General features: G+C 40.9%; 1 protein-coding gene across 2 annotated transcripts in view; it reads left to right on the plus strand.

Annotated features, from left to right (window-relative positions):
- glg1a (golgi glycoprotein 1a) overlaps positions 1–23,641 on the plus strand; it is a 185,450-nt gene that overhangs the window by 98,785 nt on the left and 63,024 nt on the right. For both annotated transcript variants that reach the window (XM_069901159.1, XM_069901160.1), the window contains exons 6-9: positions 4,266–4,337; positions 12,374–12,557; positions 19,796–20,010; positions 20,404–20,525. In XM_069901159.1, coding sequence (XP_069757260.1) covers positions 4,266–4,337; positions 12,374–12,557; positions 19,796–20,010; positions 20,404–20,525 — 593 coding nt within the window. The remainder of the gene's footprint in view (positions 1–4,265; positions 4,338–12,373; positions 12,558–19,795; positions 20,011–20,403; positions 20,526–23,641) is intronic.

The following is a 23,641-nucleotide window of genomic DNA, read 5'->3' on the forward strand; positions in this document are numbered from 1 at the left end:
TGCAAATAAAAGCTTGAAAGAACCTCCATTGAAACAAGAGGTCCAGCTGGGGATGCCTCGTGATGAGGAAAATGGTAGGGCTGCCCTGAGGCCCGAGGAGGAAGCTGCAGCTTCAGCTGAACAACCCACCCAGCAGGGAGAACAAGACTCGGGCAAGGACAGCGCTACCGCCCAGCAAGTACACAAAGAAAGCCTTTCCAGCACCCTTGGAGCTGGAGAGAAGCTTGACCTTCCAGGCTTTCTCACAGTGGGAACGCCAGGTCAGGCAGTATGTGCGAGGCCTGAGATGAAGTCAGCGCTTATAACAATCGTTGAGCAGCGACACTGAAGAGCACAGGGAATAAGCCGGCCCGAACAGATAAGAAGCCATGAAGAACTGGAGTCAACTCCAGTACAGAGGGGCAGGTCAGTGCACCCCTCAGCTCCAGAGGCGGGTTGAGAGCCAAGTCACGCGGTGCGGTGGGCGATGCAGCAGTGAGTGGTGTTGGGTCGAGCGCGGCAATGAACAGGTCCAGCAATGGACCAGAAGAGACGGCGTGCACCGGCAGCAGAGGCGACAGGTCCAGGAGCTCTGAAGAGGATGAAGGCAGCAGTGGAGGAAGGCTCTGTTAGGTTGTGGGATTTTAAAGAGTCCTGTCAAAACAAAACAAGCGGGGTGGGGAGGAGGGCTCAGAGCCCTCCCTGCACGGTGTAATTGACACACTGGACCAGATGAAAGGTGGGCTCTTCCAGGCCAGGCCGTCAACGAGAGAGCCCAGGACATGGGGAGGAGCTGGACAAGGTCCAGGGTTCCCCCTCTGGGCTGATGGGTAAAGTGGCTGAAGTGGAGGAAAGGGTGGGTAAAAATGAGGACTCCATACATGATATGGGTAATAAATTGGAGATGCTGCTGAATGAAAAAGAGAATATTTGGAGGAAATTAGATGCCCTTGAGAACTGCAGCAGGCAAAATAACATTAAAGGGCAAAACCCAGCAAGTTTTTTTCAGACCTGGATCCCTGAGGTTCTGGGCAAAGGTATATTAGGAGAAACTGAGATACTCGCCTTAAAAGTGTCCTTTAGTATTGGCCACTGGGCAAAAGGTGTTAGCTGTCCACCCCAAAACTCTCATAATCTTGTACTCTCCTCGGTTGCCTCTCATCCAAAGTTGCTCCAAAAAGAAAAGCCCTAACTCACTCAACCTTTCTTAAGACATATTCTCCAATCCAGGCAACATCCTGGTAAATCTCCACTGCATTCTCTCTAAAGTTTCCACATCCTTCCTATAATGAGGCAACCAGAACTCAGCACAATACTCTTAAATGAGGTCTAACCAGCTGGAACATTACCTCACACCTCTGGAATTCAATTCCCCAACTAGTGAATCCCTTAAATACACTGCTGGTTTGGTCTGCATGTTTGCACCCCTTATGTTGCAGACCAGTTGATTTTCTTGCTTCAAGACTAATTGTACACCATCACAGGCACTGTCATCATCTCAGTGACTCTTGCTGTCTTTAAATAGGACAGAATGTTCCTTCACTGTTCAGTAATGTTATTTTGGGGTTGGGATGGGTGACTGAATTCCAGAAAAATATTTTAGAGATTGAAGAAATGGAAGTGGACTGAAAGAAGATGAAAGTATTGAGCTCATTGGACAAAAGCACATTCCATATCCAAAATCTGTGATTGCTGCATAACTGAGAGGTGGTAGAGTTGTTCAGATTCTAGTGCAGCCTCATTTAATCTTGGGTTACTGTAATAATGATTTAATCCTGGTTTTGGAAGAAAGCAATTGTTTAAGTTGTCCAACTACTTTTACAATAGATTTAGAAAACATTTTTCCAAACAATTAAAAAAAAGGCTATAAACCTTTCATGCTATTTGCTGGGTAGGACACGTCTCCAGAATGGAGGACCATCGCCTTCTCAAGATCGTGTTATATGGCGAGCTCTCCACTGGCCACCGAGACAGAGGTGCACCAAAGAAGAGGTACAAGGACTGCCTAAAGAAATCTCTTGGTGCCTGCCACATTGACCACTGCCAGTGGGCTGATATCGCCTCCAACCGTGCATCTTGGCGCCTCACAGTTCGGCGGGCAGCAACCTCCTTTGAAGAAGACCGCAGAGCCCACCTCACTGACAAAAGACAAAGGAGGAAAAACCCAACACCCAACCCCAACCAACCAATTTTCCCTTGCAACTGTGCCTGCCTGTCCCGCATCGGACTTGTCAGCCACAAACGAGCCTGCAGCTGAAGTGGACATTAACCCTCCATAAATCTTCGTCCGCGAAGCCAAGCCAAAGAAAGAAAGAAAGAAGAAAGAAAGAAAGAAGGAAGAGACTCTTAAGGGGAAATGGGTATAGCAGTTCTTGTGAAAATATGCCAACATTCACCTGTGACAATTACTATAAGGCTTTCTTACAGGCATTTGCCTATCCATCTCTTAGCCTCCTGTCAATTCAGCCGCTATCATTTTGATGCTAAGCTCTCCATAGTGTTCAATGTCATTCAGCCTTTGAGCCAAATGGAGCCTTCTGCCAATCTTGGCAGTGCTGTATTGAGATGGAGCATTTGGACTAGAAGGCACATGTTAGTCTTCTGACCATCAGGTGTGGGCTTTGTCCTGTCTTTTCCATGTTCAGTTATATCATTAAATGGCTTTCTGCACATCAACATATTATTGGCTCATCATGGGTAAACCTGGTCGTAGACTAGAGTTTACCTAGGGCTACAGTAAGTTGCTGGCATCTTTCTGACTCAGCACTGGAAGTGACCAAAGACACACTGCAATTTATCTGAATAAAATCAGTGACTGTAAGCCATTAGTTACTTGCAATTCAATCAAATTTTGCTGCTGATCAGAATAAATGTTAATAGTCTGAGTCCAAATCTCAAAATACATGTCTTGGACAGACCTGGCATTGGGGCTGTCTGAGGCCATCTAGTTTGGCAATTGTTTGGCAACTTACAAAGAGCCTCACTGATCCTCTGTGTCCTTGATCCTGAACTCTTGATTGAAAATTTCGTCTGAATGGATGAAGGAATGCACTTTTAATAGCCCCCAATTTCTCTTTGCACTGTGCCTTTCCTCGGGACTCTTGAACTCCTGCAAGCACACAAGTCAAAGCCAATGTGTAATGTTCCATTGGCTATTTCCTCTCGATAACTTGCATGGGAAATTTGTCTTAAGCTATTATATGATTTAATTTTTATGTTGTTCAAAAGCAATTTGCATTTTTATGTTGCATAAAAATTCAAACTTAAGTTTGGTAATTTCATTATCTCCTCTACTTTTCCCTATGAATGTTATTTAACTTTAAGTGCACCGAAAACAACCTTGCACTCAAAGTCACCAAAACTAAGGAGCCGATTGTTGACTCCAGGAAGGGAAAACCAAGGTGTACAATCCATTGATCATTGGGGGATCAGACAATGAGGAAATTTAATTTCTTGGGAGACAATATGTCGAAGCAACTTTCCTGGACCTAACACACTAATGGCATTGTGAAGAAAGCACGACAGCACAACTACTTCCTCAGGAGATTGCTGAGGTTTGGTATGACACTAGAACCCCTAGCAAATTTCTACAGATATGTGGTGGAAAGTGTGCTGACCGACTGCATTGCAGTCTGGAATGGGGCCACCAATACCCCTGAGCATAAAGCCCTGCAAAAGTTAGTAGAGACAGTCCAGTTCATCACAGGCAAAACACTCTCCACTATTGAGAACATCTACGGGGAACGGATAGTAACAGCAATCACACCACCCAGCACATGCTCTGTTCTCACTGTTGACATTAGGAAAACGGTAGAGATGCCACAAGACTTGTGCCACCAGCTTCAGGAACAGTTCCTACCCCTCCACCATCAGACTCCTCAATGACAAACTCAGTCAGAGACTCATTTCAGGACTCTTGTGCATTTTATTGACTTTTTTCCCTCTATTACATAGTTTATTCACATTTGTTATCTGTTTACAGTTCTTTATTTGTTTACATGTGTACACTGTGTACAGTTTTCTTTGCACTACTACTGCCTGTCCCGCATTGGACTTGTCAGCCACAAACGAGCCTGCAGCTGACGTGGACATTTACCCCCTCCATAAATCTTCGTCCGCGAACCCAAGCCGAAGAAGAAGACTAATAAATAGTAATCCTCTCTGGTCCGCAGGATTGTATGTGGTGTCATGTATGGACGCTAACAATAAATCTGAATCCGAAGTTGCACATAAAGCTACTTTCTAACACTGATGTTGATTATTCTCCCTTTTGATTGGCTTCATAGATTCAGGGTGGTGAGGGGCGAGTGTACAAGTGTCTTTTCAACCACAAGTTTGAAGATGCAATGAGTGATCAGGTAAGCAGTCATTTCGGTTTGAGCAGCTTTATTGCCCTGTCCTTCATTTGTCATAACTTTTATTTAAAATGATGAAATTGCCAACATCAAGTTTGTGGTTGTGGATCATGAACCAGTTCTGATTGACTTTTATCATTCTTTCAGTGATGAATATTCTTATTTATTTTGCTTGTAAATCAGAATAGACAGTGACTGGATGTCTGTTTGATTTATCTTTTTATCCCTGCCCCAATAGAGTCCTCGCTGTTTCAAGCAAATATTGTACTTTATTTTCCAGTTGCGTTTTAAAGGATAGTATTTGTTTTGGGTTTTCACTTTGCCTGTTACATGTGCTAAATATGGGATTCTTTAGTTAGCATTTACCTGTGGATTCCATGTACACCTGTGCAGCTATCTGAACAATAACAATTGTGTTCTGCACTTCCTACCAGCCTTACTGCATGGATTAGAATGTATGGCACCTAAAAATTAGTGTCCAATTTGAGTAAGGAAGATGGCAGTTTCAAAGAATACCTTTCACATCATCTCACAAGAAATTCTTTTGCATGTTTCTGCATCACCAAAATGCTCACGTGAGCAAAAGCCTGTATTAACTCAAATATGTAACGATGACTGGCCCTATTAATTCTGCTGAATTTTGTTTCATACTTGATCATTTCTATGTTATCCTTGTGCTAAGGTGGCCTTCTGAGCTCTTTTCCATTCTCCCTTGCAGATATTGGTAGTTGAGAATTTTGTGGAATTAATTTCCTGCTTCTCAAATTTTCGGTGTTATTTGTGTGAATGTCAGATATGAAACCCGATAATACTCATTTTCAAGATTCCTTTGTCATGTAGTAATACACAAAATGTAATATTACACAAAATTTCCTTCTGCCTGCCGTAAGGCTGAGAGCTACCAATATTTCCCGGCGCCCCTTACAGTAAGAGAGAGAGTAGCAAAAGAGAATCCTTTCAGAGATGCTGAATATCTGTGGGTTTGCTTCCAGCGCTCGCTCCCATGGCCTCTGTAATTGCAGAGACCCCATACGATCCATCAGGAACACGAGCTCCAATTTCAAAGCTCCATCACGATGAGACTGCCTTCAGAGCCTGAGGCCCTTCGGAAGCTCTTCTTGTCCTCAGCACCGTCACAAATCTTGGTTCTGTGATCCCCTTGACTGTAAGTCACTGACAGCCTGCAGCCTGTGCAAGTCCTTCAGCTGCTGAGCCTCTCACTGGTCTGCTGGTCACTATTCTGTAAGGTCTTCTCCTCTGCCTTCTCATCCTCAATGGGGGGGGAATGTTCTCCCAGTTTCTGGTGCCCTGCTCTTGTCCACTGCTTCCTTGGAGTCTGCAACCACTCATAGCTGCTGCCAAGGATAGGCACAAACCTTGAGTTGGCAGGATTTTAATTAAATACAGGATTTTAATTTAACAGGTTGTTTAAAGCCTGTAAGGAGCTGCCAACATTAGGACTGGGCGAATGGACTTAACAGTGCTGATTTACCACAGCTTACAAACTCATTTGACTTTCTTTTTATTATTCACTGGACTCAATGTTGCATTCCTTAACTCCCCCAACAGCACCAGGCTAAACTCCTCCGACCTGCTTACTGCCACACAGGTGATCCTGACACTCTCACTCTCCTCCTCCCAATGAAGGTAACTACACAATCACAACAGCAATCCCCCCCACCCGCACCAGAAGCCTCCGAGCCATTCAAGGAGGCGTCTGATTGGAACTGTCCCACTTTGTAACTGTCCAGAGGGCTGACTGTTTGATGATGCACGGTCCACCTAGCAAGGGTGCGACTGGGCTCTGACACAGATATATGCCGACTTCAACCTGCGATGGAAAACGTGTCAGTTTTTCCATTCCAGTCGATCACAAAAGTCTTTGGGTTGCGCTGTAAGACCTGAAAAGGTTGTTGCAAGGTGTATTATATTTTATATTTATATAAATAAGTTTTTTAAAAGAGATTGTGGGGGTTTAGTGTAGGACACTTCACAAAAGACACTATCATTTCACAAAAGGTATCTCATTTAAAATGCAAGTGCTATGCATAAGTAGAGACTTCATGTCCACAGAAACTTTGAAGAATGCCTATGGAGACTTCACAAGTAGGTGTTAATTTGACTGATGTTGTGGAGCAAATGGGCTATTGTCTTTAAAGCCCAAGCAGAAATTGGTTCCGGTGCCAGCAATCCGTCTGGTGCAGTGTGCTGTTCTAAGAGGGGATGTGTGGTTTTGCAAACAGAGAGAGAGGGAGAGATTGAGGCTGCAATGTGATAAGCTGGCAAGCTTGTTGAAAACCCCATTTTGAAGACAAGTTCTGAGTTCAGCCTGTTTAAACCCCTTGTGGTCCTTAGAAGAGGAAATGGCTGGCTAGAGTGTTTCACCTGAAATAAGGGAAACAAGTGGAACTCTGTGGTGACCTGGAAGAAGAGGTTATTTGGAAAACCCATGATGGGGCAAGCTTCTTCGGCAAGAGACTGAAATGGCAATCGGAGGGAATCAGTTTGTGTGGATCCAACGAGCAACAAATCTCTCTCTGAAACCGACAAGAACCTTCTTGAGCAGTAACCATTTACCTGTAAAAACCAGAGCCTGATAAACTTCATAAATGTTAAATTCTGTGCACAGTATAAGAAGTGCCTGATACTGCTGAACTTGGAGGAGTGAGAAGTGAGATTAGACTGTGAATCAAAGAACTTCCCTGAACATGTACACATTACATATGCGGGCACTTAGAAGTAGAAAGGGGTTAAGTTAATAGTAATAAGTTAAAGTTTGATCCTGTTTTTTATGTTTAAAGAAAATTAAAAGCAACTTTTGTTTAAGTAATCATTTGTCTTGGTGAATTTCCATTGCTGCTGGGTTTTGGGTCCTCTGGACTCGTAACAAGGCTGTCGTAAATGGGCTGAAATGGTTTGCGAACAACATCATACTGGAGGAACCCATGAGTACAGCATTGCAAATCATTCACCAATACATTGCAGGTTATGCCTGCCGCATGGGAGTAGGTGGGAGTAATTTCATGTTTTCTCCGAAAACGATCAACATAACTAGCTGGATCATAGAGTGTTGTGTTTGGACTCTGAATCACAAACTCGCCTGGCAAGGTTAACCTAGTGTCACTATACTAGCTCTGCCACTGAACATCCAAGATCTGCCTTAATAGCAGTACGCACTTCAAGGAGAACATTTGCTCCATGTACATGCATCACCACTTGCTGTCATTGCTGCCTTCAGCTGACGATGGAAACGCTCAATGAGGCCGTTGACTTGCGGATGGTAAGCCATAGTGCATATACAGGTAGTACCCAGAAGATCAATGAGAGCTTAGAACAATGCCAACTCAAATTGAGACGCTCGATCTATTGCAATAGTGACTGGAACTCCAATAGATGGAATCCAATGATCTACGAAGGCCCCGTCTCTGCAGAGATGTAAGTAATAGGAATAGCCACCTGCCACACACGAGCAAATAAGTGTATCCCCGAGATGGTGGAATGGGCCAACCAAGTCTAGGTGCATGTGCTGGAAACGGGAATCCAGAACAACAAAATCCCCCAGCTTGGATTTTGTGCATGTGGAGTCTTTAGAACATTGACGCGGCAAGCAAGTATCATCCAACATCCCTTTTAACACGAGGACAGGTAAACTAGTTTGATTGATGATCTTCTACCAGGATCCAATAGATTGTGAAGAAACTCAAAAATCTCCCACCTCGTAGCCATCGGCACAAAAGGCCAAGATCTTCTTGTGGAAAAATTGCAGATTTTTCACCCGATTCATCCAGGGTCACATCTTGAAGATGGAGACCAGAATTGATCAGACGATACTGGATGAGATTGGGATTGGTGTGCTATGCATGAGCCAAGCTGTGGTAAATTGGTGCCGTTACAGAACCTGTGGAGCACCACTGTACCTCCACTCCCCACTCTCCTGGGTCCACACTAGTTGGTGTTACATTGAATATCTTTTCCAAGCTGATTGCTTGTTATTTATAAAAATGAGTTGGATTTGTATATGTTGTATGTTTCTTTTTAAAAAAAAAATGGAGTCAAGCATAAATCCTACATATAAAGTCTAATATAACAAATAGCGTGTCATCATACACATCACAAATTAATATGAATTTAATTCAGAATACCTATCCATATTTGTTTATTTAACTTTCTTAAAAATAATTCTGGATAGAGACCAAGTAAGTTGCATTATGCAATCTTTTGGTCAAGGCACAGAATAATTTCTGTCTAACCTGATGATATGATCTAAGACAACCATAATTAAGACCAGTTATTTTCAAGTAGAAAGAACAAAACGAAAAACTAAATCTAATCTACCCCCTCCCTCTAATCAAGAATACTTTATAGAAAAGAATGTAAAGATGTGGATCAAATATCGACCTTCAGAAACTAGACAGAGAATCACTGGAGCATCCGAATTTCTTAAAAACGTGTTTCTTTTGCTATTACATTTAAGGTAGGCAAAGTATTCACAAAATTGGTTATGTAAGTGAAATCTCCGATCTCAAATATCTACTTAATGGTTAAATTCACACCACACTAAATGCAGCCAAGTGATCAAGGAAATGAGAAGCAGATGGGTTTTCTTTGCAATGTTTCAGTTAAATTGCAGAGCTGCTGCCTGCAGTTTTTTTTGTGCCACGTTTCAGGTACTGGAACTCATTAACTATGCACAATGAGCAATGCCTAAACTCCACATTTTCAGAACTTTTGAATTTGCACATTATCTTAGGTGCAGCACCAAAGTGGTAGATATTATTACCACCTGAACTACTTATAAATGTAGATTTTCATGTTAAAATGTGTCTGGATTCCTATTCTGATACCAACTATAATCCACATTTAAAAGTACCTGTATTTGACCCACGGGCAAATAAGACTCCCTCTCTCCCCCCCACACCCATCCCCCCCCCCCCCCCCCAATTTCAACATGGAAAATTAAGAACTTTTAGTGTATTTACGGGTATAGCAGAAAAAAATTGGACAAAGCATGCAACTAGGACAACAGGAAAAATCTTTATTATTAATAATACTGTTGTAATTTACAAGAAAAAAACAAAACTATAGCTGAAAGCATTTTATAAAAATAAGCTACCAGTAGAGATAAAAATCCTTCACAATAATCTCATTTCCAACATTTTCCCAAGATTTCTTCACCCACTCACACCTTTGGAATGGTGGGATGTTTCACTCTTCCAGTTGTCTTCATAATGCATTGGCACTTTCTGTGCAATGGATGGTTTTGTACGTATTGATTGACCTTACTTTTTCATGAACAAACAGCACCAACCTTCTGTTCCTGCAAAACCCTGATTCCCTTGCATTTCTCATAAGGCTTTGTCAAGATGCATTCTACACTAAGAATGCACCTGAAGAAGCAGAAGCGGCCCTTTAAATTGCTGTTCAGGTGGCAGCGTTTAAAATGCAACGCTGGCAACCTGAAGGACACAGCTGCACAGGATGCGGCTCTGAGCACACTCTGGCTCCTGCCTAGTGTCAGCTGTGATCAGCAGCCTGACCCTTTAACATCCGCTTTCAGCCAGCTGCCACTGAGCTGAGCTGATTATCCCTCTCGGAGGAGGGTTACGTAGCTTGCCTCAAGAGCACCTCCTGCACATTCAGGTGGCCTCAAAACAGCCGCATATTGCCTAAACCTGCGGCTTTACATGCGGGGAAATTGACCACCTGAAAGTGCCTATAATCTCCTGGTCTCTAATTAGCATTTTGGTAGAAATGCATTTGCCTGAATTCCTCTCATTTATCACCTGTTTTTTTTTTAAACTCATGTTCTGGCCAATGTGGGGCTGGACAACAAAGGTTACATTTACCTTTTTTAGCAGTCTGTGGCTTTCTCCATTCTCATATCATTTTTGCAGGTGGTTCCCCCCAAAACTCTTACTGCTCCAAAAACTCTGGCTTCCGCTCTATTACCTTAGCATAGTTTATCACTTGTAGCTTGTATCCAGTAGTATAACATAAGCGCTTTCCTCCTGTAGCCATCTTGAGGGTAAAATTTTCCACTGCTATCACCGTGGCCATTTGTATTTTTGTTGTGATAATACTCGTGCTAAGATGGCCCTTATTATGATAATCACCAAATACACAAAATGGCAATGGCTCGTGAGCATGACTAGGAGTTTTCAGTGCACAGCGATAGAAGTGCTGCTAATGAGCCACACAGTGACAAAGATTTACCATTATCGCTCTAATTTCAGGATTCTTTTTAACAACTAAAAGGTGTTTCAATGTAAAAATGAGATGATATATGTGGCAAGTATGACCTAAATGACAGTTACATGCATATGAGCTCAGAAACAGTTATTGCTTAACCTTTTAGAGTTGGGTGCTAAACGAAGATATTAGTCTCAGAACATTCAGCTTTAATTTTTACGATAATTCCTTTTTTAATTAAGGTACCCGTAATAGTAATAATATTGATGATATTTGAGTAAATGATATTACAGTATTATGGAGATAAGCTTGGTACAATTACTGGTAGTCTATGGTGTCTGGGTAAGCATTAGTGTAACAGATATCTCAACTTGGCATACAAGACCTGGGGATATTTTTGGAGCCTTTTTTTGAGGATCTTGTATGCCTTCAAATACGTATATCCAATATTGTATTCCTATATTCATTGATTCTTTGATGCCAAGAAGAAAAATAAATCTTGCCAGTGTTATAAAAAAACTTGCATCTTCTTTCACACTTGAATTTTTATCAGCTTTGTGCAAATTCACACCCTACAAATGCCCAAACATTTGGGCATCAATGGTTGTAGATGTTCACACTTAGCCATGGTCCAGCTGAATCCTGTCTGCCTTCAAACATGTCCTATTCTCTCTTGTGCATTTCATTTTCATCACCGAAACCCTCACTTATTTAGTGACTTTGCATCTTTAAGGTATGCATTTACTTTCCATGTCTCAGACATCTCCTCTTTGCGAAGGCAGACATCAGTGCTGAAGTTCTGTGATCGGTTGAGAAAGGTGGTGATAATGGTAGTTCATTGTCATATACCAAAATACAATGTACATGTGTACAGAAGAAGTTAATCAAAACTTCTTTCAGGAAAGGATCACTTTGCTGCCCAGCACCTCTTGACTCTTAGTCATGAATTCCTCTCTTAGAGGCATCAACTCCTTTCCATCTACTTTGAAGCAAGAGGGGAGAACCTCTCCCATTTTAATTTGTAATGATACTTCAATCGTAAATTTCAATCTGTCTTAAAGTTGGTGTACCCCCAAGCAGAAGGTATTAATATTTTTCCCCAGTTCTAGATTGTATTTGCATGCCATGGCAGTAATTGATAAGCTTACTGCACTGCTAAGCAGCAGTTACGACTTTGGAAATGTCCACTTTGATCGAAGTTGCACGTCCCAAAGATATTGATGAGAGGGGAGAATAAATACAGACCAGTATTTACAGGGAAATGACTGAAATGGGTTTAAAACATTTTGGGGGTAAAATTGTATCTTTGGAAATTGAATGGTAGTACAGGTGACCCTTTCGTTGTGGGGGTGGGGGCATTTGTATTCTCAGAAAACCATCCATGTCGCAATTTTCTGTAACATAAAGCCAAATCAATTGCCCATGCTTCAAGAAATGTAAGTTTAAAATAAAATTTGACACATTCCATGAATGGAAACTATCATTGTTTTTCTGACTAGTTTCCATAAGGTGACTTTTTGTTACTTGAACTGCTGCAATGCAGGGGCGATTTTAAAATAACATTGTGAAAAAGCGAAAACATAAAGCAAGAAAAGGTTGCAAAAGTATGCAAGGCAATGCTTTGATTGGAGAAATGAGAAAAAAGTCTTTGTCAGGATGGAAAATTTGCAAGGAGTGCTGTGTATATTAAATAAACTTTTGAATTTGGAAGCATATTTTAAGCCATTCTAGTCCGGCTGTTTGTGTTTTGGGAGGGATCCTCCATTCTATCTTAGGTCTTGTCATTAAAGCTAATGTATTCAGTGTGCTGGGATATTTAAAGGCTGTTGCATTATGGTTTTTCTCTTTAGTGTCGTGAGGCACTTACAACAAGACAGAAACTCATTGCTCAGGATTACAAAGTGAGTTACTCCCTGGCCAAGGCATGCAAAACTGACCTCCGTAAATATCGGTGCAACGCAGAAAACTTGCCACGTGCCCGTGAGGCTCGACTTTCCTACCTGCTGCTCTGTCTAGAATCTGCCGTGCACCGGGGTAAGTATTAATAATTACCATACTGGTCTGCACTTGGGGTTGTAGTCTGAGCTAAGAGCAATTAAGCATTGATTATCCCAAAGTGAAGGTGCAGTATTGAAATGAAAATTCATTTACAAGAGGAAGTGTCATTCTGTGCTTTGCCTTAGAAAAGTGGCAATATCAGGAACTTGGATTGATCAGGATTTGTGCTAGCTACAACCTTGACTACCTATGTAATTAAAGCTGAATAGGAAAGCTAATGCATCTAAAAATAGCTTTCAGAATCTTGCTTCCATTGTATAATCTCTTGCACTTGAATCTAATTGGGATATTGTACTTTCTGAACATATTTAAGCACTTTAAAAGGTTCAAAGAAATGTAAGAATCTGTTTAAAGTTCACTGAAAGGATGTTGGACATATGCAGAAAACAATAATGATATAGCTGATTGTACCATGAGGATTGAGGTGTAAAGGGCCATAATTTAATGAAAGGCCTTGTAAATCCTTGTTAGATCACATCTGCAATACCAGGATCATTTCTGGTCACCACACTTTATGCAAGGATATATTTATTTATCTTGGACTGGGTTGTGAATTTATTTATCAGAATAATATTAAATCTAAAGGTAAACAGTGAGGAAGCTTCTCATAAGCTAGGAGTGTGCGCTTTGGAGTTTTGATATTTCTAAAAGATTTTTTTCTGGCTTTCCACCACTTCCATATACATTAAAACATTGAATAGAAGTTTTTTGCATAATTATTCGCTTGTAGCCCAATTCTATATCACCTAACTGTCCCCCAGTTTAAATCCTGGGGCTTTTGAGTGTAAAGAGTTCATTTGAAAAACGTTTCCAAGATGATAATAATGGGTTTATTGTTTTGTACAATATACATATGACTGAAATTCCTTCTTTCTGTAGCTGAACAGGTAATGAAGTAAAATAGGCATCTGCAATAGTATACATTAAATTAAAAAGGGAAAGTGAATACAAAAGATAAAAAATAAATATTCATAGTTACTATTGTGCAAGGTAAAAAGTATGCAACAGTTCTTTTGTGGTGTTTGAGCATCCATGATTCGTATTACAAGGGGAGGTTCATTAGTTTGATAGGCGTTGGAAAGAAACCATCTTGCACCTAGAGTTTCGCTGTGGTAACAAATGCAACATTAGTCATGGGTCATTGAGTTTATTACCATGGATATATTGCCAGGGTAGGCAGGAATGTGGAGTCAAATTCATCGAGGGGAAGGATAGCAGCTTCTATAGCATTGAACAAGAGGTGACAAGATATTTCCTGTTGGATCCCAATGTTCTAGCAATTTGTGGCACAGGTGCTGTCGCTTTCAGGTAGTGTCCTGCACAAATAGTATTGACAAAGATCATCCCTGGGCCCTATGTTCAGCACTGAATGGCTGTTCTGCTCATCTCAACACCAGCAAACAATGAGCTTTAGGGCAAGTCATTATTGGATTAGCACTAAGTTTCAGACATAACTGGAATGTTGAGATTCGAGTGGTGTTCCTGCCAGTAATATAATTCCCTATGTTTAAAGCCATTAATGTGCTTGCTCTTGGAGTTTCTTCCTGTGCATTCAGCCAGATAATAGTATAAAAAGAAGCAAGACTTGAACAAAGACAAGTCATTTTGTTCCTTAACCTCATATAGTTGCTTCTAAGCAACTATTAAGTGTCTCTTCCTTCCTCTTTTGGTATTATCTGCAGATTTGCTTCCTCCTAGTTGCACTCAATCCCTTGCAATATCTTGTATACTTTTTCCTTTTGACTTTGTATACTAGCTACCAATTATCAACACTATCTTATGGGTTCATGTACATAAAATATATGTTAATTTATTGCTTCTTCACTGGATTGAACCATTCTTTTAGTTTGTTTACTCTGCACAATGAGCTGCTCCTTCAATGGTAACCCTAACCTTCATGCCTCTTATGCTAATTTTCTAGAATTATTCCAAATGTCACTTGATTCAGCCATTTTCAATGCTTCAGCTCCTCTTTTGTTCTCTCTAGCTCTTAGTCAGTGTTCTGGCCCTACTTGATTCAAGCACCATACTTCGTTGGAACATTCCTGTTAGACTTGATGCATTTATTCTATCCCAAGCCATCTGTCTGCTTAATTTATGTCTAAATTAATGCTCCGATTTTTCATATTTTACTAGTTTTAACACAATTCTGTTTCAGTATATCTTTTGCATTTGGTCTTTTCCCCCCCTAATACACCATTTTAAATACAGTTAATAAATGTTTATTTGCTTTGAAACTTTCATGTTATTGTTCAAACTTTACCTTTTAATTATGATAAGTATATTAGTCAAGTCACCTTTACTTATCGTTCATACCATGCTCGCACGGTGAAGATGAGATACTGATTCTCTAGGACCACAGAGCATATTTACATAAATATAAGAATATCAGTTAGGATTAGTTAAACACACAGTCTGGGAATTCAGAAGTCAGATAGCTTTGGGGAAAAAACTGTTGCCCAATCTGGACTTTAGGGCCCAAATGCTATGGTTCCTCCTACCAGATGGCAGAAGGGAGGGCTGTGTGGAGTCCTTCGCAATATTTATTGCCTTTCGCCTGCATTGAGTGTTGTAGATGTCCTTCATGGTAGGAAGAGAGCCCCCAGTGATTTTTCCGCTGACTTCACTATCCTCCACAGTCTCTTGTGGTCCGAGGTTTTACAGATTCCAAACCAGGCAGTGATGCAGTTGCTCAGGATGCTCTCATTACGTCCTCTGTAGAATGTAGTGAGGATTGAGGGTGGGCGATTAACTTTCCTCAGCCTTCACAGGAAGTAGAGGCACTTCTGAGCTTTCTTGGCTATGGAGCTAGTGTTAAGGGACCAGGTGAGATTCTCTGCCAGGTGTACTCCAAGGAACTTGATACACTTAATGACCTCAACGGTGGAATCATCAATGGCCAGCGAAGCGTGGTTCCCCTGCTCCCTCCTGAAATTGACAACCATCTCTTTTTTATTAACGTTCAGATACAAGTTATTCAATTCGTTAACGATTGCACCTCATCTCTGTATGCTGTCTCCATTCTTACTGATAAGACCCACCTTGGTTGTGTCATCAGCGAACTTGATGATGTGGTTTGAGCTGTCTTTAGCTGCACAGTCATGGGTCACCAGTGTGATGGTCTTGGAAGTGCTGTTACCGATCTGGCCTGCTTGAGGTCTCCCTGACGGGAAGTCAAGAATCCAATCATAGAGGGAGGTGTTTAGACCCAGCAGGCTCAACTTCCTTATCAGATACTGAGATATGATTGTGTTGAATACCGAACTGATGTCAATAAACAGCATTCGAACATACAAGTCCTTTTTTTCCCCAGGTGGGTGAGGGCTAGATGGAGGGAGGTGGCGTTGGCATCGTCCATAGAGCAGTTGGATCTGTATGCGAACTGCAAAGGGTCCAGTGATGGGGGCAGCAGAAGCTTGATGTGCCCCATGACTAGCCTTTCAAAGCACTTCATGGCGGTTGACGTGAGTGCGACAGGGTGTTAATCATTGAGGCAGGACACAGACAACTTCTTCGGCATGAGGACAATGGTGGTGGCTATGATGCATCAAAACACATCAGAAAGTCAGGAGTCTTTAAATCTGGCTTGGACATGTAAAATATTGCTGTATTTGTTTAAGTTGTCTCTTTCTATGGAAATAGAAGTAGATGTTTGGAGCACTAACAAAACCTAATCGATGCTTAGTCAATTATAAATTTTAAATTTGAGGTCAGATTTTTATTTATTAACCAAAGGATAAAGGATTAGTCAACAAGGCTACATTTATGATTATGGATAAGCTGTGATCTCGTTGAATGGTAGGAGAGTAGAACCATAGAATATTACAGCACAGAAACAGGCCCCTTCGATTCTTCTAGTTTGTTCCGAGCCATTTTATTTGCTTAATCCCACTGAACTGCAGCCAGTCCCTAGCCCTCCATACCTCTTCCATCCATGTACCTGTCCAAATTCTTCTTAAATGTTAAAATTGAGCCCGCATTCACTACTTCAGCTGGCAGTCATTCCACACTCCAACCATGTCGGGTGGTTTGTATCTCACCTACCCTTGGTGGAAAAAAGCCTATCCTCATTAACTCTGTCTATACCCATCTTAATTTTAAATACCTCTATTAAATCTTCCCTCATTCTTCTACACTGCAGGGAATAAAGTCCCACCCTATTTAACCTTTCCCTGTAACTCAGTTCCTGAAGCACGGGCAACATCCTAGTAAATTGTCTGCATTCTTTCAATCTTACTGATAACATTCCTGAAGTGAAATGACCAAAGCTGCACACAGTACTCCATATTTGGCCTCACCAATGCCTTGTACAATTTTCCCATAACATCCAACTCCTGTACTCATTACTTTGATTTATGAAGACCAATATGCCAAAAGCTCTCTACAACCCTATCCATCTGTGACACCACTTTCAGGGAATTGTTTCAGTATTCCTAGATTCCTCTGTTCTACTGCATTCCTCAGTGCTCTGCCATTTACCATGTATGTCCTTTTTTGCTTTGTCCTTCCAAAATGCAACACCTCACACTTGTCTGCCTTAAATTCCATCTGGCATTTTTCAGCCCATTTTTCCAGCTGGACCAAATCCCTCTGCAGGCTATGAAAGCCTACTTCGCTGTTCACAATGCCTCCAATTTTAGTGTTATCTGTAAACCTGCTGATCCAATTTGCCATATTATCATCCAGGTCATTGATCTAGATGACACAACAATAGTCCCAGTACTAATCCCTGAGACACTCCATTAGTCACAGGCCTTCAGTCTGAGAAGCATCCACCATTACTCTCTGGTTTCTCTCGTCCATCCAGACATCATCCACAGCCTTTCCATCAAGTTTCCTGGTAAACTCCTTGAAAAACCCTACAAGATTAAATATAACCTACCACACACAAAGCCATGTTGACTATCCATAATCAGTTTCTGGTTATCCAAATAATTGTATATCCCAATTTCTTTGTCCACCTTCCAATAATTTATTTCCTACTGACATCAGCCTCACCGGCCTATAATTTCCAGGGTTACTTTTGGAGCCTTCTTTAAACAACGGGACAACGTGAGCTGCCCTCCAATCCTCCGACACCACAGCCTCAACTACGGACATTTAAAATATTTTGCCAGAGCCCCTGCAATTTCTCCCTCAACATCTGAAGGAATATTTTGTTAGGCCCTGGGAATTTATCACCTCCTGAATCTGTATAGGTTCCATGACCTCACTGTACAACTCTGCCTGTTTCCTGAGTGAATACTGATGGGGGTAAAAAATTTAAGATCTCCCCATCTCTTTTGACTCTGTACAAAGCTGACATCTCTGATCTTCAGGTGACCGATATTTTTTTTCCCTTACTATCCTTTTGTTCTAAACATGCCTGTAGAAACCCTTAGGATTTTGCTTCACACTGTCTGCCAAAGCAACCTTTTTTTTGCCTCCTTGATTTGTTTCTTGCATTTTTTATACTCAAGTTGTTCCATGTTACCTATACCTGCTATACACCTGAACCAGATCTCCAATATCCTTCGAAAACCAAAGTTCCCTATATCTGCTAACCTTGCCTTTAATCCTGATAGGAACATACAAACTCAAATTTCACCTTTGAAAGTTCTCCACTTGCACATCCTTGTCCGAAAACAACTAACCCAATCCAAGCATTCTAGATCCTTTCTCATTTCCTCAGAATCTCAACCCGAGGCCCAGATCTATCCTTCTCCATAATTAACTTGAAACCAATGGCATTATGATCACTGGAGCCAAGGTGTTCCCTACACACACTTCTGTCACCTGTCCTGTCTTGTTTCCTAATAGGAGATCCAGTGTTACACTCTGAGTTGTACCTATTTCACAAATCCAGGCAAGGGTGAAATGAAGTGACCATTACAAATGGACACAGTAGAACTGCCATTTTTTGACAGTGGTGGTGAAGTGGCTCTTCATTGCCACTGATGTTGTGTATCCCATGATGAGAAGAACACCACAACAGGACCTCCTTCAATGAAGACTCTGGCATTTCTCTGAATTCAGATGAAACATAGTTCAATATTAAAGATGTCTCCTTGATAATGTCTTTAATCACATGACATCACTGCTAATTTTGTTTGAAGTTCCTCTCTTCCAAAGGTTTACCAGCAAATGCTTCCAGCTATCTGCTCAGCTAACCCATGGTGGCTGCTGTTTCTCTGAGTAAATACCATTTTCTTTAGTTTCAATGGACAATCACTTCATTTTTATAGCTGTTTATGCAGCTTCATCTGAACAATGATACAAGCTGGTTTACAGCTAGAAATGGGAAACACAGCATCTCTGAATTTTCTGTGTGTAAGCGTCTTTGTGTGTGTTCCTGTTCAACCCACAAAATAAATGTATTAAAATTATATATTTTATAAATAAAGTTTAATAATAGCTCATTTCCATCACAGATAGCCCTTTCTTACTTCAGCTCCTACTTCCCCTCACCTCTTACTGGTTCTCGCCAAAGCCTTACCACTCTGACTCCGCCGACTCTGATGGCTGCTCCCTTAAGTCTTGGGAGATTAAATAACCTTGCCAATATCCCTTTTCATGTTTGTGGGAGCTCTTGTACTGAGTTTGAGATGGGGGGGGTGGGGGGGGAGATAATTTATGTAGCAGTAGTTTAGATACTTTATTTACTCATTGATACTTTATTTCGAGGTACAGCACAGAAACAGGCCCTTCTGGCCAATGTCCTCCAAATACACCAATTAACCTACAACATTGGAAAGGATGGAAGAAACCGGAGCACCACACAGACACTGGGAGAACATACAAAATTCTTGCAAACAGTGCCAGGTGCTAACAATGCTGCTCTTTGCTTGTTCGTCAAACCAATAAATAAGGATTTTGTTTCAGAAATAGGATTTGATTCCCTAAAAATTATCCTACTGACTTTTGTAACTGTCAGGGAGCCAACAGCAAGTTTGTGTTTCAAAATTTTCAACGTTTCGATCTGTATTTTATTTCCCTTATTTGTTATCTCCACTCAATTCATGGCATGTTCAGAGTAACTGAGATATCAAAATTCCACACCTTCCAATAAAATGTTAATACTGTTGATGAATCCTAGGAGTTTAGCATTGTCCTGCAGTCTGGTTACAGAATTGGAGCCAAGTGAAACTAGGCTTAACCACAGCACATGAATTGTCTTGAGTTTTTACTCTTTTCCATTGTCAAGTGCAAAAGATGCTGATGTTTACTCTGGACAGGTCGACAGGTGAGCGGTGACTGCCAGGGAGAGATGTTGGATTATCGTAGAATGCTGATGGAGGATTTCTCACTGAGCCCTGAGATTGTTCTTCATTGTCGTACTGAGATTGAACTCCATTGTTCAGGACTCCACCGAAAGGGACGGACGTTGCACTGCTTGATGAGACTAGGGCGAGGAGACAAGGGCAGTCTGGGCCAGAACTGCCAGCAGGCAGTAAGTATTTAGATGCACAGAAAATTTTAACCAGCAGATCAGCTGCTTAATTTATATCCTATTATTTAACACTATTGATGTATGCTTGGAAGTAAAGTCGAAATTTGTCTGTTTGAAGTGATCCACTTGAGAATCTTAAAAGTAACTTCTCTTGCTCTCCGAGCAGAACTGTCAGTGCTGTCAGATATTGATTTTATCAGAGGACATATTGAGTCCAATATGCCTCGATGGGATTTCATCATAAACAGCAAGAAGTATCAACTCCCAAGACTATAATTGGGTAAAAAGGAAGAGTTAAGTAACTTGATATTGGGTAGATTATCTAGCATTGCTTCACTGACTAGAATTCTTGTTAGTATGTGTACCTTAAAGTCCTTTCTGCTCTAAATTCAGCTTCAGACCCTAATTCAAGAAACAGACCCTGGTGCAGACTACCGCATTGATCGAGCATTGAATGAAGCTTGTGAATCAGTCATCCAAACAGCTTGCAAACACATCCGCAATGGAGATCCCATGTAAGTCAGAGTAAAAATGGTATATACCCATCGTATGAAAATAGAAATCGCTGATGTTGAATTTATTGAGTATGTGGATATGATGCCAACCATGAGTTTTTGCACATTGCATTTTTAAATGAAGCAAACATTTGAAATTCAAATCCAGATAAAGCACCCAAGGTGCAATCCTAAAACTAAGGCTATCTTATAGGAATGAATTCAGGAACCATTTTGTTTCACAGAAAAAAAAAATATTGAATTTGCTCCACAAAAGATTTTGGATGTCTAGTTTCAAGATGAGCAATAGATTTTTGGGTGAAGGGAAAGTTGTGACAGGAAACTTGTGGGTCAGATTGTCTGAGCAGCAGCTAGTGCCAGAATATTGCCAGAATGTCACTCTGCAGATGCTCCCAGTCTACAATTTCTAACTACATGCTCCACCGGTGAAACTTGTTCTTTGCGAAGCTAAAGGAACATAGAATCTCTTGGCTTTTTGAGTCTGTGGATAATCACTGCCACTCCAGCAATCAGGTCATTGGAGTTGGTACCACATTATCTTCCTTAAAATCTCATTCATATATTTTATGTACAGGAACTTCCCAACTTACAACCAAGTTCTGTTCTGATTGACCAGTAGTATCTCAAAATGGGTATAAGTTGGAAATTCACTGTACCCATTTTATTGATCATCAAATACAATGTGGCAGCCTGCAAGGCCAGCTCTCACAAGAGCTTGGCTATGCCTGTCATAGGTGCTATTTTCCATAGATAGGTCCCTACTTTCACCCCAAAAACATAATTTTCATATTTACATATTTATTTTTTTATAATTTATAGTTTTTCTGTCAGTTGAGTTACGCACAACAATTCCTCAGGTGGTCGTAAGTCATATAGGTCGTAAGTCGTGGACTACCTCTATGCTACTAATGGATCAACAAATTTGTACATTGCAGCACAATTAGTTCTACAAGCAATAAAGCCAATGCAATGGTGATACTGCATAGAAAGCCAACTTCAGTTTAGTCAATGGAAGATAGGCAAGTAGAATCAGAATTGGGCTCTTCATATTTGACTGGCCACTTCAATGATGAAGTGGTAATGAGCTGCTGTGCTATTAATTAAGATTAATCTGACAGGAAGATCCAATAGTCCCGAAGTGTTTTACGCAAACTTTTAATTGGGGATAAAATTGGACGGATTGTTTGTGATTGCACGGGAAATCTAAGTACAGGAATAAATTAAAATGTGTTGATTGTCTCCACATTAACATTTCGAGCCATATTCCTTGGAGTGGAATAAATATTTATCATATTGTGGGTTTGGAAGGAAAGGAAAGAAGTGGGGAGGGGGATTATCGAAGAATTCACAAGGGTGGCAGTGGGGAGATTAAGAGTGTGGTGGGGAGAGGGCTGGTGCTGGGTGGTTAGAATTTGGAGGTCCCTGGATGTGTGAAACTCCTGAAAGAACAGTGGTCTCTTGCTCCATCTTGGATTTGGATGGAGGAGAAAACGAATGAATTTAGAAAATTGTCTTGGATATGAAAATGCTTCCTGAAACCAGCAGTGTCTGTAAGATTACTGGTGTGATTTGTGCAGATAATGAAATGATGTCTTTGAATAGAGTAATGGCAAGGTGAGTAATAATCTTTGCCCTACTACTGCTCTATTGATCACACATATTTTTTGCCACTCTCATCTTGCACAAAGTTGAGTCATGCACAACAATTCCTCATGCCAGTGTTGAAAATATCAGCTGTGATTTTATTAGTTGAATACAAGTGTCTATGCACTGTTTAACATAGCCACGGAGTTGGCCTTATTTTTATTCATGAGAGTAATATGTTCATGCACAAACATAAATATTTTAATGTTTTTGGAGGAAATAGCAAGTTACTACATTTTAACTTTTGGACTAAGAAAGTAGAGGAATGGAACAGTAAGTTTGCAGATGATATGAAGGTTGGAGAGGTTGTGGACAGTTAAAGGCTGTCGTAGGATACAACAGGATATAGACAGGATACAGATGGAGTTCAGTCTGGATGTGTGAGGTGATGCTTTTTGGTAGGTCAAATGAGGGCAGAGTCCATGTTTAATGGTAGGATGCTTAACAGTGTGGAAGAATAGAGGGACCTTGGGGTGCACATCCATAGATCTCTTAAGGTTGGCATGAAGGTTGATAAGACAGTGAAGAAAGCCTTTGTTATGCTGGGCTTCATTAATTGGGGGATTGAGTTCGGGAAACCTGAGGTAATGTTGCAGCTCTATAAATCTCTGGTGAGGTCACACTTAGAATATTGTATTCATTTCTGGTTACCTCATTACAGAAAAAAGGTGGAAACTATGGAGAGGGTGCAGAGGAGATTTACCAGGATGTTGGCTGGATTGGAAAATATTTCTTATGAGGCAAGATTAGCAGAGCTGGAGCTTTTCTCTTTAGAGTGAAGAAGGGTGAGGGATGACTTGATAGAGGTCTGCAAAATTATGAGAGTCCTAGATAATGTAGGCAATCAGCACCTTTTTCCCAAGGTGGGAGTAGAAAATACCAGAGGACATATGTACAAAGGGAGGAAAGTTTAGGACAGACATCAGGGGTATGTTTTTATCAGAGAGAGATGTGGTGTCTGGAATACATTGACAAGAGTGGTAGTGAAGGCTGGAAGAATAAGGGCATTTAAGGAGTGTTTAATTTTTATTTGGTAGGTATATATGGATTGGCACAACATCATAGGCTGAAGTGCCTGCCTGTACTATACTGTGCTGTAATATTCTAAAATTTGAAATTCTGAATCTGTTTAAATGGATGTTGTTCAGCTTCCAATTAACAGTTGAGATTCCTTGAATGTCTGCAATAAGAAGCTGAAGAGACTCAGTGAGTCAGGTATCCATGGAGAGAAATGGACACTCAATGTTTCTTGGTCTGGACTTTTGATCTCATGCAATACAGACCAATGTGACTTGAGTTTCATGGTGTTTGCTGGAAGAAAGAACTGCTGAGCTCCAGAGTTTCAGCAGACTTGCTGAGCAGTCCACAGTAAAGCTGTTGCTCACAAGAAAGAAATGTAGCACGCAGTGAAACATCTGAGATGATGGTATTTGTGTTCAGATTAGTTCTGATGTTCTTTTATTGTACTAGAA

This window comes from Narcine bancroftii, chromosome 10 (genome assembly GCF_036971445.1).
Source record: "Narcine bancroftii isolate sNarBan1 chromosome 10, sNarBan1.hap1, whole genome shotgun sequence".
Lineage (NCBI taxonomy): Eukaryota > Metazoa > Chordata > Chondrichthyes > Torpediniformes > Narcinidae > Narcine > Narcine bancroftii.